At 36.2% G+C, this 14,906-nt stretch overlaps 1 protein-coding gene and 1 pseudogene across 2 annotated transcripts in view; one reads left to right on the top strand and one right to left on the bottom strand.

Annotated features, from left to right (window-relative positions):
* The first annotated feature begins 414 nt into the window (after window positions 1-414).
* Window positions 415-14,906, top strand: part of LOC111021669 (phosphatidylserine decarboxylase proenzyme 2) — a 32,145-nt gene continuing 17,653 nt past the window's right edge. The window contains exons 1-7 of one of the 2 annotated variants that reach the window (XM_088122344.1): window positions 415-744; window positions 827-906; window positions 1,853-1,877; window positions 5,577-5,666; window positions 6,424-6,492; window positions 9,250-9,342; window positions 9,459-9,509. In XM_088122344.1, coding sequence (XP_087978470.1) covers window positions 532-744; window positions 827-906; window positions 1,853-1,877; window positions 5,577-5,666; window positions 6,424-6,492; window positions 9,250-9,342; window positions 9,459-9,509 — 621 coding nt within the window. In that variant the 5' untranslated portion in view covers window positions 415-531. The remainder of the gene's footprint in view (window positions 745-826; window positions 907-1,852; window positions 1,878-5,576; window positions 5,667-6,423; window positions 6,493-9,249; window positions 9,343-9,458; window positions 9,510-14,906) is intronic. The other variant, XM_022298695.2, reaches the window with a different exon arrangement.
* LOC111021663 (V-type proton ATPase catalytic subunit A pseudogene) lies at window positions 10,921-13,667 on the bottom strand (annotated as a pseudogene).

Here is a 14,906-nt window from a genome sequence, read left to right as displayed (position 1 = left end):
TTAATGTAAATTTGTTACTTTAGATGTAAGAGAGATTACATATTTTATTAATATATATTATAAACTTAAAACGAATGTAAAATGTTTTATCTTTTGAGATTTGAAAAAGTAAAAAGTTCTTCCAAGTTAGAGGTTCTTATTAACCTTATCCTGCGATAGAAAACACTTTAGTTTCGTGCAGCACAAACTCACAGAAGGACCAAAACTGGGTACAAATCTTTGGAGAGAATGAAACTCGACCAATAAAGAATACTAATTTCAATAATGAAAATAAAACTCTGAAAATGACTTGAAATGGGGTCGTCAAAAGTGGGCACGCCGCCAGTAGGCAGCGTTGAATGGACTGACATTCCATTCAGCTTCCTACCGAAGAGGCATCTGCTTGAATATAAAACAAAACAAATACCCCACCGTTCCATTCATTCCATAAAGTCAAAATCGCCGTTATGGACTTCGCTGGCTCCCAATATTTTCATCCTGAAAACCGAACTCCCCAATCCCCCACTTCCACTTCCATTTCCACTTCCAATCATGGGGAATGGCAGCTCCAACCACTCCTCATCCTCCTCCTCCTCCGATCCCGATGCCGACGACTCCCGTCTCGCTCGCTTCAAGAATCGTCTGCACCGCCGTCGCTTTCTCCGCCGACGCCGTCGTGCCTCCAATGCCCGGGGTTCTGGTTCCCATACCAAACTCGGCTCCGAGGACGATTTCGCTGGAATCGCTGTTCTTACTCTTATTCGTGTAATTCACTTGCTCTTTTCTCCTTTGATTCTCTCTCTCGTGCTTGCTTTTGACATGCTTCGCTATTCTTGTTTCTCTGTAGGCGCGGATGAAGTTCAAGGACAAGTGGCTCGCTTGTGTCTCTTTTGGAGAGCAGACTTTTCGTACTGGAATCTCTGACCAGTTAAGTGCCTGATTCTTTCATAAAGTACATTCGCTTCCCGTTAGAAGATGTTATTGTTGGAGAAGAAGGAACTTTTAGAATATAAAGGGAAAAAGTGAAAATGGTTCACTGTGTAAGAATTCAAGAAAGCCTCATTGTGTGGAAAAGACGACTATGGGCATTACATTAGGTTATTACAGCTACACGCACGAACCATCTGGGGCGTGGAAAAAAATGGAATTTTTTTCAACTCCTGTGGCTGTGGCTGCTAAAATTGAAATGTGTGTTAAATATGGAATGGAATGTTAGAGCAGAAAAGTGATATTTGGCGGCAGATTTAGAGAAGAAGAGGAAAAACTTTCATTGAATCACATAGTTTCTTACATAAGAAAGTGCTGACAATCGAATACAACTTTTCTGATTGAGATGAACTATATCACTTAGTAGAGAGGATCTTTCTGATCGGAATAACTAATTTAAGAAAAGAAGGTATCAATGACATGGAAATAAGGAGGTGGTGCAATGTCAATGTTGGCACTTTTATTGGGATTAGTTTTTATTTGAACTTAATTTTTATCAGGTTTCAGGACTACAAATATTTGACAAAAAAAAAAGAAAAAAGAGAAAGAAGAAAAGAAAAAGAAGTATAAATGTAATAGTAGGATTTTATTGTAGAATTCCCACCACTTCTTAGGAGCTCTTGGTAAAATTGGAGCATGGTGTCTTTATCTGAATGTTATCTACGACGTAAGAATGTACCATCCTCTTTTATTTTTATTTTCTTCTGAAAAGTAATAGAACTGTATGATATCTGTGACATGTTCATAAAATTGTCACTCAAGTTATTTATCTTATTGTTTTGCGATAGTGGCTCTGCCATTTCAAAGACCCTTACATATACATATACATACGCATAAATATATATATACGGTTGAGTTTGTTGATTGGGCTTCATTGGTTCTGCAGCACTAAAGAACCAGCTTGGAACTCTGTGAGTACTCAAACCTCTATTGTTTTGCAGCAAACTAAATTTTTTTACTTGTTGTCTAATTAATTTTTTATTTGCTTTTGTATTTAGCATGCTTTTCCTATCAAAGTTGGAGTGGATCTTTGTTGTACCATCTTGCACTTTTATTTAAGTTGCACATTTATTTTCTTTTGCAAAAGTCATGTCATGTATATTGCAAGGAAAAATATGATCTCATAGCCAGAGATCAAGACGAAAAAGAAACACATAGGTCTGCCAAAATACCCACAGAGACACCATTAATAAGAAAACAAACTCAAACAAAACAGCATAAGAAACACAGCTCACAATTTGAGCGAGATAAAAAAAATACAAACCCATACATGAAATATAAATCTCAGGTAGACCCTATTAATGGGTGGAAACTAGAACGAATGCTATCTCGCCAAGTAACAACACGAACATACACATCACTCTGAACAAGAGGTAAAATAGTCGTGGTTGGATGAAGAACACTCCATGAATCCTCATGACATTTAACAGGGTCATTTAGCAGCATTCCACGAACACCAACTAGACATGGCCAGAGTAGAAGGATCCTCTGGACTCGAGTGAGACAAATGAGCCAAGTGCCCCTTCTAAAGCTACATAGTTTGTTTCTTAGATAAAACCACAGAGAAATTCTCAGGTGACTTCGTAGACAATTAGCACCCCTATCCTTTGGAGGAACCATAAAATCCGAGGTTCCTAAAGCCAATGATAAGGATCAAGAGGAACTAACCGCAGTTTTAAAGTCACAATCTGAGCGATCTAATATTGAAAACCTATTTGTAGGACCTTGTGTTGACTTTGTAGGGGAAGTGGGAGGGGGGAAATATTGAGAAACATCCACCTTAGCTGGTTGTTGGCTAAATTTTGAGGCATCTTTGGTACCCATGCCTTCTTAGGACCATGAGGGCATAAGGCACTATAATGCCTGTACACCATACACCGATCGTACTTCTTGGGTTTCCAAGAGTACTCAATAGGGATAACAAAATTCAAACCTCGAACGTGAACCTTGACAGAATTAGGAAGAGGATCATCAGCAACCACTTCTACACACATTCTAGCAAAACGCAATTTACTTTCCTCCCCAATAGCTTTATCAAGGCATTGTGGTCTACCAACTGCACTAATACCTTTGAGGAGTTAATCCACAAGGGAAACATGATGAAACTCAAAGCGTTGGAGCACAATAATGGGCATCTACTTCCATAGTATCACAGGCTTTCCTCCGATACGCTATGGCCTATTACCCAAAATCCAGTCTCGAATCTCGAGATTCCACTCCACATGGCGAAAACCAAAATAGAATAAGCCCATTTTCCAACATGATAATAGTAGGCTACTCCAAATTTTGGTCACCAGTTTAGAGAGAACATCAAAAGGGACACACGAATCGATAAATTCCCACCATTGAACCTTACCATTTTTTAATACCCTGTTCTACAACATTATTGACGGAATGACCACATTTTCACCATTAATAAGCACTGGTGATAATTTTTTCTTTGTTTCTACCAATAAGAAACAATATGTTTATTATTTTGATATTTGTGGGTTTCGAGGCCAACTTATATGCACCTTCGCTAATCTCTTGAGATAACCATTTTTTTCTTGAGAAAATTTATGGATGTTTTTGAACTATAACCTAAAAAATATCTAGTTTTATAGCTACAACTATTAGGCCAACCCATGTTGATTTTGATAAAAATAGTATTTCATTAATACGATAAAATGGAGAAAAGGGGGAAGAGGCTGTAACCTGAAGTTATTAAAAAAAGGCTCTGCAGTTCAGACTTCAGAGTGAAAAAAAATAAAGATAGTTGTAGAACTCCTAAAGGAGGAGCTACAGGGAAGAAACAGATAACCTAGAATGCACCTAATTGCATTAATCCAAAAGCGTTAGCTTGTGTGTGATATAGGATTGCCCTATAACTACACTCATGACTTTGGGGTGTCTTTAAGACTCTCTCTTGCCTTCAGGCTCATCCCATCACCTATCTCTTTCTATCAATTATCCCACGAGTCCACCAATGATGATGGGTCTTGCCTTGACTTCCGTTTATTTGTGCCTTCGCTTCACATAACATCATTCATACCTTTGTCGACCCACAATTGGATATTTGTCCCTAGGTTATGTCCTCTGCTGATACCTTTAGTCCATGGAACGCAATGTTTGTGCCGTTGCCCAAGGGATTGCGGCTCCCAATGAAAGACAATGGAGGCTCACCTCAACCCTTATTGCTAGCTCACACCATAGCACACCATGTTCCAAGGTGACTCACGTAGGCTCATGGTTCAAGAATTGTGGAGATTTTACACCATTCCTCATCTATCGTACATTTTGAGCTATCTAGGCTTTTTCATCCATGAATATCAAAATAGCAAGGAGTCACTTGCTTTGTGGAATCTACATTCTTGGCCACATGACCCCCAACTTGGCTTGTCATCATGTGCCATCTTCATATGCTCTCATTTGCATGACTTGCTCATGACACTGCCCAACCCATCTGATTTAGAACATCTTTTCTTGATTAGTTCTTGACACATCTTTAAATGTTGGTTGTAATCTCGATGTTTGAATTACATTCTTGTATTCGGGTAGCCTAAGGTATTCATTTTACAGTAGCTTTTCTTACCTAGCTCTTTTTACAGCAGGTAAATTGTGTTACCTTAGCTGTTGGATTTTACCATGAGTTGGTTGTTAGGCTGTTACTGTGGCCTCTCTATTATAAGCAGAGGCCGCTGAGATTTATTTGAAGCATCTTTAAGTGAATTAATAAAATATTCCCTCATTTGAATACATCAAGTGGTATCAGAGCGCTCGATCCAAGGCGTTTCTTTTGGATCTCTTAATGTTGAGAAACAAAACCATTGAAGTGGGAGCTTCTTCACAAATCCCTCCAGCAGACCAACACTTGCACTCGGTTAAAACAGCAGTGGGTGAAATGAAGAAAGCTACAGGCTGTAAAATGAACACCGTAGGGCTTAGACTACCTGAATGCAAGAATGTAACTCAAACATCAAGATTACAACCAACCAATATTTAAAGATTTGTCAAGAACTAATCAAGAAAAGATATTCTATATCACCATCCTTGAGTCTTAAGTCGAGACATTAATACCCTAAGTCCTAACAGAATAGACAAATAAATAAAGAGAGAGAAATTCCTCTAAAGTCAGCCGAGGAAGAAAGAGAGAAATTCCTCTCCCACAGTTGACTTGACCGGAATTCCACTGTATCTTAAAAGAATTGTTTTCTTAAGAATTCAGCACCTAGCTTCTCAAATCTTCATAAATTTGGATTACCCCTACCAGCGAAAATATTTGATAAGAGAGACTAACAGGCATGTCCTTCATCCGATGTCTCCCTAAAATACCATTACCTGGCCAACCTTTGAATGTAGCTCTCTACTCAATAGGAATTGTTATCTTTGATATCTGGAACCAAGGGGACGTACCCTGAACTACCATAAGCTAAAATATTTTCTTGGAGTTCTGATTCATGTATTATATATTTGAGAATTTAGAGATATCAGTAGGTTGTACTCTTTATATGCAAATGTAAATAATGAATCAATATTAAATAATTTTTTATGCTCATTATCAAGTTTTAAAATGCATTGTTAGGTCACATTCAATATATATATGATATCCAGAAATTACCTGATGCATGCAGCTTTATTTTTGTACAACTTTTCTTCTACAGGAAAAGAAACTTCTCTTGGAGAAAGGTGGACCCCATATGGCGAGAATCTCTGTTTTTGAGGTAGTAATCATCTTTAAGGTTAAATTGCTTTAACTTTGTTTAGGGTTTATTTTAGTTTACTGAAAAAAAAAGGTTTCTAAGCATTGAAGATTTTGGAACTTTTTTTTTCTTCTAATTAGTACTGCAATAAAAATTTCAAAACTAATTAATTTTCAATTCAAAAGTAATATAGTCCTTCAAAGAACTTTAGATATTTAAAATATTAGCTTTGCGTGTAATATATCTTAGTTTAATATAATTTTATTCTTGATTTTATACTTTTCAAAATTTTTATTAAATTTTATAAAATAATTATGTTAATAAAACGAAAACTTCATACTTGATCTGTGAAGGAAAAAAAAAGAAATCGTCGAAAGAAAATCAGAGTATAACTTTTGGAAGTTTTCAAATTCTTCAAGGACCGTATTGGCCTTCAAGCATTGAATTTCTGTCTCAGTTGAGATTACCTCATTCACCTCTTTTTGTTACTTTTCTATTAATAAAAAGAATAGTAATCAGTTATAGAATATCCTTAATGAAATTAATATAAAAAGTATAAATTTGCTTAATCTTTAGAATTCTCAAATTTTACTTGAATCACAAATAAATGGTATTGTAAATTTTACTTGAACCACAAAGAAGACAAGAAAAATCTGATTTTAAAACATCCTGTTCTTTATATGAAGATTGAGCATGATTCTTTGTAGGCATTCATTTATACTTCTTCCATGTAATTGTGTAACCTAAAATATGTAATTACTATCTTTTTGTGTTGCAGACTAATAGAATATCTCGCAACAACCTTGTAGGGTATTGTGAGATAGATCTACTTGAATTTCTATCACAAGTGAGTATCTGTTACCACTTACCATACATGCACCCATCCACGATCATTTAGTTGCATTACTTTGAACACTTCACATAGGAACGTTCATTTCTTTTTCCTGTACTTGTAACATTGTTGGAGTTTACTCTAGTGTTTTACAATTGATGAGTTACCCCCCTTTTTCTATTTTTTATTTTTTATTTTAAAGATAAGAAACCTATATATTAACAAACAAAAACAAACAGAGTACAGACTACTGCCTAAGAGTTGGGAAAGAGAGAACCCCCACCCTCAAAAAAGACTATAGAGCTTTACAGGTTTTCATAATCATGGAAAAATTGTAGTTATAAAAAAATTTCCTATAATTAAGACACCACAAAGAAGAGGTGAGCTTATCCTTCTACAAAAAAATTCAAAAGATGAAGACTTATCTCCAAAGGTGCTCCTTTCCAACCAAATATACCAAAGGAGAGCTCTAGCAGCACAATTCCTAAGAATCTTGGCTTTTAGGGGCAGCAACCAATTTGCCTAAACTTTTAACGGCCAATCGTCTATTTGATTGGGGAAGCAATTAGGGATGCCAAAAAGGTCCATCTGAAAGAACCACCCCGAGTTGCAAAGGGGCCCTGGTTTTATATCATCTATGAATTTAGAACTATTATTGCAACGAAGGTTTGCAGGTTCGAAACCTGCATGGGCCAATTTTCTTCTCTCATTATATTGCATAAGCTACACACTCCTAATGCCTTTGTAGAAAAGGTGGTAAAGGTTTTTGTAATTGAAGATTCCAAGGTTTTTCAAAAGATTCAAAAGTTTGGAGAGGTCTCTTGAATTTGATAGGTCACTTTCATTATTTTTTTATGGGGATCGATTGGAATTCCCTTGTTTTCCCGTAGGTGAATTTGTTTTTTGAAGTTGAAAGCTTACTGATGCTTGGAATTCCGCTTGGTTTCAGCTGTAGGAAGAGCCTTTTGAAGTTGAAAGGTCACAGTTCTTTTTAGTAGGATCTATTGCTCTTTTGTATTTCAGAAGTTGGTGAGGTTTTCTTGCATAAAGAATTCTTTCAATCGGGCAGTCGTGGGTCTTTGAAATGGGTCCCATATTTTCAATTTTTTGCTTGTTGTTTAGTTGTTTTGTCAAGATGCCAAGTGTTTTTTCTTCCATATTTTATTCTCTTGTAATATTTGGTGTTTTGTTCTTTTATTTTGTTCTTTAATCTTCTTTCACTCCCAAAAGGGAGTTCGTATCTTTGAACACTTTTCTTCATTTTCATCCATTAATGAATAGTTCTTTTTCAAAAAAGAAAAAAAGATCGTGTTTCAAAACGTTCTAAGCTTTTTAAAAAAACTCATTGGTCACGTGCCACCTGGACTTGGAGATTTCAAGTTTCCAAGATTGCATATCACTTTATGAATCTCTTCTTCTTCGAGGGTTCTTTCCGACCATATCTTCCAGTCTGTTTCCAGTTGGGACTATTGGATATTTTCTACCACAAACCTTTGACCCTCCGTGATGTGGTACAGATTGGCGAAAAAATTAACAACTTCTTTCTCAATCTCTTCTTCTAAATTTAGTAAGGTGCCATCTTCCTTTTCCAGGATTGAGATTAGGGATTTTGATTTTCTAATCGAAGTCCATTTGTGGAAAAAAAGCAAAATTTCATCTCCCTCTCTGAGCCATTGGAGTTCACATTTTTGGGGCCATTTCCTCTGTTCCTTTAGGCTCAATTCCATAAAAATGGTCCTAAGATCAGATCATTGAGCATTTGAGTTTGCATTAATGCCACCACTATATCAATCTCATCTATATTATCTTGAATCTGCATCAACTGAGATTCCACGTTGCTGAATGCCTACTTAGTCCATCTAATCAACTTGCATTTTAGGTCCTATTGTTTCACCATGGAAGTAAACCTCGGTCAATTGGAGCTATCCTTAAGACTTCCACCACAATCCTAGATTTGTCGGGAAAGAAGGATGATCCAACCACATATTTTCAAATTGGGAAGGAGAAGGGCCCCATTTTTGATTCTCAGATTTATAGAGAAGTGATCTGACATTATTCTAGATAGTCTGACCAACTCTACTTCCTTGAAAGAGTCCATCCAACTATGCAAGAGAAAGGATCTATCAAGGCGGATTGCCACTGGACAGTCTCTACCACCTGACCAAGTAAACAAACCATTCTTCATTGGAATGTTAACCAAGTTTATCTCCTCTATTAACAAATTAAAGTTCCTCATGCTTTTGGCAATTCTCCCTCCACTGGATTTTTCTGCAATTCTACTCACTTCGTTGAAGTCACCTCCAAACTCCAATGCACCAACTCTCGTAACACAGGCTATTGAGTATAGCAATTTCTTGCCTGAAGTCGTCCCTCCCTCTGCATGAAGATGGGCCATAAACCCCAGTAACCCACCCTTTAAAAATCGAAACAATCTTTAAAGTTAATCAAGATCGATACTGAAAAAGAGCCTAGAACTGAATCATGTACTTGTACTGAGTTCTGTTTCTTTCTGCATGATAATAATGCTGCTGCACCCAACTCAGACCAACCTATATGCCTAGAACTCCAAATGGATTTCACCAACTTTTCTTCCCACGAAAGACTTTCGTCTCTAAAAATCTTTGAGTTTCTTTCTTCCCAAAGACCCCAAATCAAGGCTTTTGACAGAATCTATGCACATAACCCTAACCAATAGCAACGACAGTCAGATTTTCTTCTTTTCACTTTGTCTTACTTTGAGAATACGATTATTATCCTACTATGGTTTTGCAGAATTCAGAGACTGATACTGAGGAACTTGAATTGTTGGATCCTTCACCACCTAATGCAGTGGTGGGCAACATTTCTGTGTCATGTTCTATCGAGGTGTGCAACATTTCACTAATATTTCTATAAATGTTTCTGTGTGGTATACCTCATAACATGGGTTTTTAGTTAATTCAAATAAGAATTTATATGAACCAGTTTAATATTATTGGCAGGACCCGATTGAAACAGAGAAACAATTTGCAAAGCGCATCTTATCTATTGTGGTATGTTCCAGTGTTCTCTTCTTATAGCTAAATTTATAAATGATATAAGGAACTATATTTTCACAGTTTTTGATAAGATTTGATATAGGTTGCTTTATTGTTCAAGGATAATTGGTAAAAATGCCTTAAAATCTCAAGTTCTCTTTTCTAACCAAATTACCCTTACCTTCACCTGATCTTTTTTCACCATTTCCTGATGTAACTAACTACACATTAGTTAGTAGAGTTTAAGTTGTTAGTTAAAAGAGTTAGGCGGTTTAGTTTTAAAAGTCTTTAAGTTGTAGCCTATTTGTCTATAAATAGGAAGCTCCATTGTAATTTTCAGTCATGAAATAAGACTACTTTTCTCTCATTTGGTTTACACCATTTCCACTCCCTGATCCAAACAATACTCCCCAAGTAAAAGACTGTTAGAGTATTAATAAGATTGTATTGAGATGGAAAGGATAAGAGTTAAGAATGAGAGAGAATGAAGAAGAAAAAATAACAAAACTTTTAAGAGAAAAAAGAAGAAATGGAGAAAGAAGGAAGAAGAAACTAAGGAGAAAGAAAAGAGTTGGGAATGGAGAAAGAGAAGGGTTGGGAAAAGAAAGAAGATGGAAAGGGAAATAAGAAACCCTAATCTAACTTAAAAAGTTTAAAATAAAAGACTTTAAAAATTAGAAAATTGATGTCCATTCATTTTAAAAGTTGAAAATTTAAATAAGTTAAAAATCTGAAATTCAATTCATTAAAATATGAAGGGGAAAATATACTTTTGGCCCCTGAAGTTTGGGGTACATGTCTATTTGGTCCCTGGAGTTTTAAAATGGACATTTTTAGTCCCTGAAATTTGGAGTTGGTGCCTATTAGGTCCCTAAAGTTCCAAAATGAACATTTTTAGTCCCTCAAGTTTGAAGAATGGTTCTAAATGGTCCCTGAACTATACTTTGACAGTTAGTTGACTAATGTTTAAATGACATGGCAGTTAAACTGTTGACTGTATTTTATTTATTTGAAAAACCCATCGAAGATGGGGCCCGCTTCACCGATGGAGGGGAAGAAAGAAATTGCAAGGTGAAAGGATGGAAATATAATTATTAAAAAATAAAGTCTAGTCATAAAAAAATAAAATAAATTAATATATTTTTTCAAATAAATAAAATACAGTCAGCAATTTAACTACCATGTCATTTAAATATTAGTCAACTAACAGAGTTGAGATAGAACCATTCTTCAAACTTAAGTGACTAAAATGTTCATTTTGAAACTTAAGGGACCTAATAGGCACCAACTCCAAACTTCAGGGACCAAAAATGTCCATTTTGAAACTTCAAGGACCGAATAGACACCTACTCCGAACTTCATGGATCAGAAGTGTACCAAAATGAATTTGATTTGAAAAGAAAAATTACAATATCTGCCCCGAATTAATAAGTGGCAGAGGTAGTACACTTTGACATGTGGTAGTACACGCTGTTCGAGAGAAGGACAATGATGGAGACTTTTCAACTTCTTTCAATTAATTATTAAATATATAATACTTTCTGGTCCACCAAGTCATTTCACTTTACCAGCACGCTCATAGAAAGAAGCTAAACGTGCCACTAGGTATGCACGATATCCACTATTTCCAGGCATTTATGCCAGTCGCCCGGATATTTCACATAGTGCTTTTGCCCATCGAGATGTCGAATCAGCCATCATGCTTACATTGTATCCCATATCTCTAAAGTATTCAGCCAAAGTAATTCCAGTATAAATTGAAGCTTCATGAGCAGCCACAGGCAATTTAGAAGTGTTAGCCACAAGAGTGGTACGCTTCATTACAGATTCTTCACGGCCATCAGGTAACGTCATCATGAATTGAGGAAAATCCATAAGAACTTCAGCCATTTCATTTCCCCTCTCTCTTCAACCAATACACCATAGAATCAGAGTTAGTATCAGAGTTTGAGTATTTAGAGAGAGTTTGACTAATGACTGTTTTTCCACAACCAAATGCTCTTGGAATAACACATGTTCCACCAAGAACGGAAGGGAAGAGGGCATCAAGCACACGCTGCCCAGTCAAAAGAGGGGTATCAGCTGCAAGCTTAGATGCAAGTGGTCTAGGAGTACGCACAGGCCAAGTCCGAAGCATGGTAAATTGCTTTTTAACTCCTTGAAACTCAAGCTCGAGAACAGTATCCTTCAATGAATATTGACTAGGTGGTGCAACATAGGTAATTTTCCCCATAGAATTAGGAGGGAGAGCGATATGGTGCTCCATTAAACTATTCTCAAAGACAGTAGCATACAAGTCTCCTGTCAATAGGTCGCCCTCACCTAGTTTTTTTGGTTGAAAATACTAATTGGTTGAAAATCCCATAGTATGTCTTTGTCAAGTGCAGGGACTGCAACACCACGAGGAATGTAGACATCTCTAGATCTCTTTACAATAGTCTTCAATGGCCTCTGCATGCCATCAATTATATTTCCCAATATTCCAGGTCCTAACTCCCCTGATAGAGGTTTATGAGTTATGAGTCCGTAGAACAGGGTCATTCACCATCAAACCAGCCGTTTCCTCATAAACTTGAATTGTGGCAGAATCTCCTTTTAATCTCATGATTTCACCAATTAGATTATCATGACCAACATGAACCAATTCATACATAGGTGCACCTCCCATGCCATCTGCCACAACAACTGGTCCAAATACCTTCCAAATGTATCCATATTCCTTCTCAGAATCTTCAAAGGTGGTCAACCAAGCTCCATACACGGACGACATTGTGGAAGATATTTGATCGGCAATAGAGTGAATTGAATTCTTAGTGGGAGATAGCAAGGATCAAATAATGAACAAAAAAAGGATCAAAACCCCAAGGACCTGATCGAGTTGGAGACAGAGATCGTGAGCCAGGGAGTGTGTGTGTAGAATGAAGAGTTATAATTATAATATATAATAAAAATATGATATATTATATAGGTATACATTCGGTTAGGTTTTCTAGTTGGTTTTCAACCCTTAAAACCAAAACCGAACCGAAATATTTGGTTTGACCATTGTACTTAACCAAACCGAATCGTGAAGCTGTAGAAACTGAAAATTCAGTTCAGTTTCTCGGTTTAGTCAGTCAATCGAACAGAATCGTGAAATGTAGAAACCGAAAATTCAGTTTGGTTTCTAGTCGGTCTCATCGGTTTGATTGTGCACCCCTAGAAGTAACGGTCTATTTCAACGTGTCATTTAGTCATGATGTATTGGATTTCTTGCAATGACTATGGTAGATTGATTATCATATAGTACCTCTATAGTACCTTCAATCTTGATCTTGAGCTTAGTGAGAAGGCGTTTTTAAGAAATGATTCAATGATTTTTCATTAAAGGTGCTGAAGCCTATTTATAGAGGTTTCAAACTTAAGAATTATGTGAGTAACTATTGTTATTGTGCAGTAAAAATAAAGTTACTTGAATAAAAACTATAGCAGTAGCTAATAAAGAAGTAGTTACTTAACTACATCAGTTTTAACCAAATTCCTTCACGAATCCCATGGGCTAACGATTGAAACTTAGCTTCAGTCTACAACTTGTTGTTTCTTATTGCACCAGGTTACTAAGTTCCTCCATACGTAGGAACAATATCCTGATGTTGACTTCCGATCAATAGGAGGTCCAGTCCAATTTGCATCAGTGTAGATTTCAAGAGCTTGATTTATGGTCTTCTTGAACATGAGCCCATTTTCAGGATTGTGCTTGAGATATCTCAATATTATATACACAACTTCCATTTCCTTTGTTCAGAAATTGACTAACCATGCTAACTGCAAAGCTAATGTCTGGTTAATGACTCTTAATACTGTTGGAACTTGGCAAACAATTCTGCAGGAATCATGACTAACTTGCCAACATCATCTGTTGTAAATGCAACATGTGTAGACTGTGTCCTCTGACCTTTATTCAACAACTTTCTACATTCTCGTTTTGTATGACCATACTTATGACAATAATTGCATACAATGATATCTCCTGAATTCGATTTTGGAGCACTTGAATTCCATCGTTGAGTGTTCGAACTTGTAGAATTTCCTTGGTAGGTGTTACCTCGATATGCATTTGTACGTCCGACCAAAGCACTGTTAGACTTGGATGACAGGACGGGTTGTGACTTCTCAATGCGAATTACTCGAGCGTATGCCTCCTCTAAAGATGCGATTTCCAAACTAGAGTAATTGGTCTTTGGCCACATCAAATCTAGGTGGAAGACTAAGAAGAAAACTCATAATTGCTAGTTGTTCGCGTTGGGCCAGCTGGACTTTTACATCAGTACTATCTGGGAGTAATGCATTAAACTCTGCATAAATTCTTTTTCGCTCCATGAAGTAACTCGTAAGAGAGTGGTCACCAAAGAAACGGCCGAGACAAAAAATAGAGAAAGAACAAAGAGATGAAAAAAAAGTAAAATAAGTTAAAAAAAATTGCAAGTAAAATAAAGAAAGTACCTTGTGGGAGAAGTTGAAGAAGATGAACAACAAAGAAGAAAGCTTGAAATCCGTGAAGAAAAAGCCAAGAAAATTACCAATAAGTCGAAGAAAATCGACGTTGTTTTGTTGTTTTTCGTGGACATCCGTAAACCAAAGGAGGGAGGCAAATGTCTTGTTTTTGGCAGAAATTAGAAATAACCTGATGGGCTTTGGGCCTTTGACTTGGGCTACAATATTAAAAAAGCTAGAAATACTTAATTCATTTAAAAAAAAAAACTGATGGCATGTCGGATGCGTGTCGGTTAATTAAAAAAAGAAATTATGGCACTCGTTTTCATGTGTTGGCGCGTGTCGGTGTGACACCTCGCCCATTTAAGCATGTCGGTGCTTCCTGGGTCCTTGATTTTGAAATATTAGAAACAACGTATATATATTTTTGATAAGAAATTCATTGAAGAAATGAAGTATTGAAAAAAAGATAATGTTACAAGAAAGCAAAGTCAAACTAGGATGATTGTAATAAAAAGAAAAAACATGAATTACTAAAATTACGAGTTACACTTGCCCAAAAGAGAAGCATTAAATTGATCATGCATATAATTCGAATGATGTTTGCTATATGGTTAATTGACCATTTGATTGATGTATATAACTTCAATTGATGAATATACAGGTGCTAGACCATTTAATTGATGTATATAATTCGAATGGATGAATATACGGTTACTGGACCATTTAATGTTTGCTATATGTCCCAATTTGATGTGTATGACTTGAATGATGCTTTCTATACGGTTACTATTCTTGATATACGGTTACTAGACCATGTAAAGAACTGTTACTGAAATTGATCATGAATATAATTGGAATGATGTTTGCTAGACATACATGCAAAATTTTACTCGAAAGAATTCTCCTACCAAAATTTTTTTGACTTTCATATTTTTG

Source organism: Momordica charantia, assembly GCF_013281855.1.
Source record: "Momordica charantia cultivar OHB3-1 chromosome 4 unlocalized genomic scaffold, Mcharantia_2.0 BLBB01000004.1, whole genome shotgun sequence".
Lineage (NCBI taxonomy): Eukaryota > Viridiplantae > Streptophyta > Magnoliopsida > Cucurbitales > Cucurbitaceae > Momordica > Momordica charantia.
The sequence above is the reverse complement of the archived record's forward strand: the minus strand, read 5'-3'. Positions and strand labels throughout refer to the sequence as shown.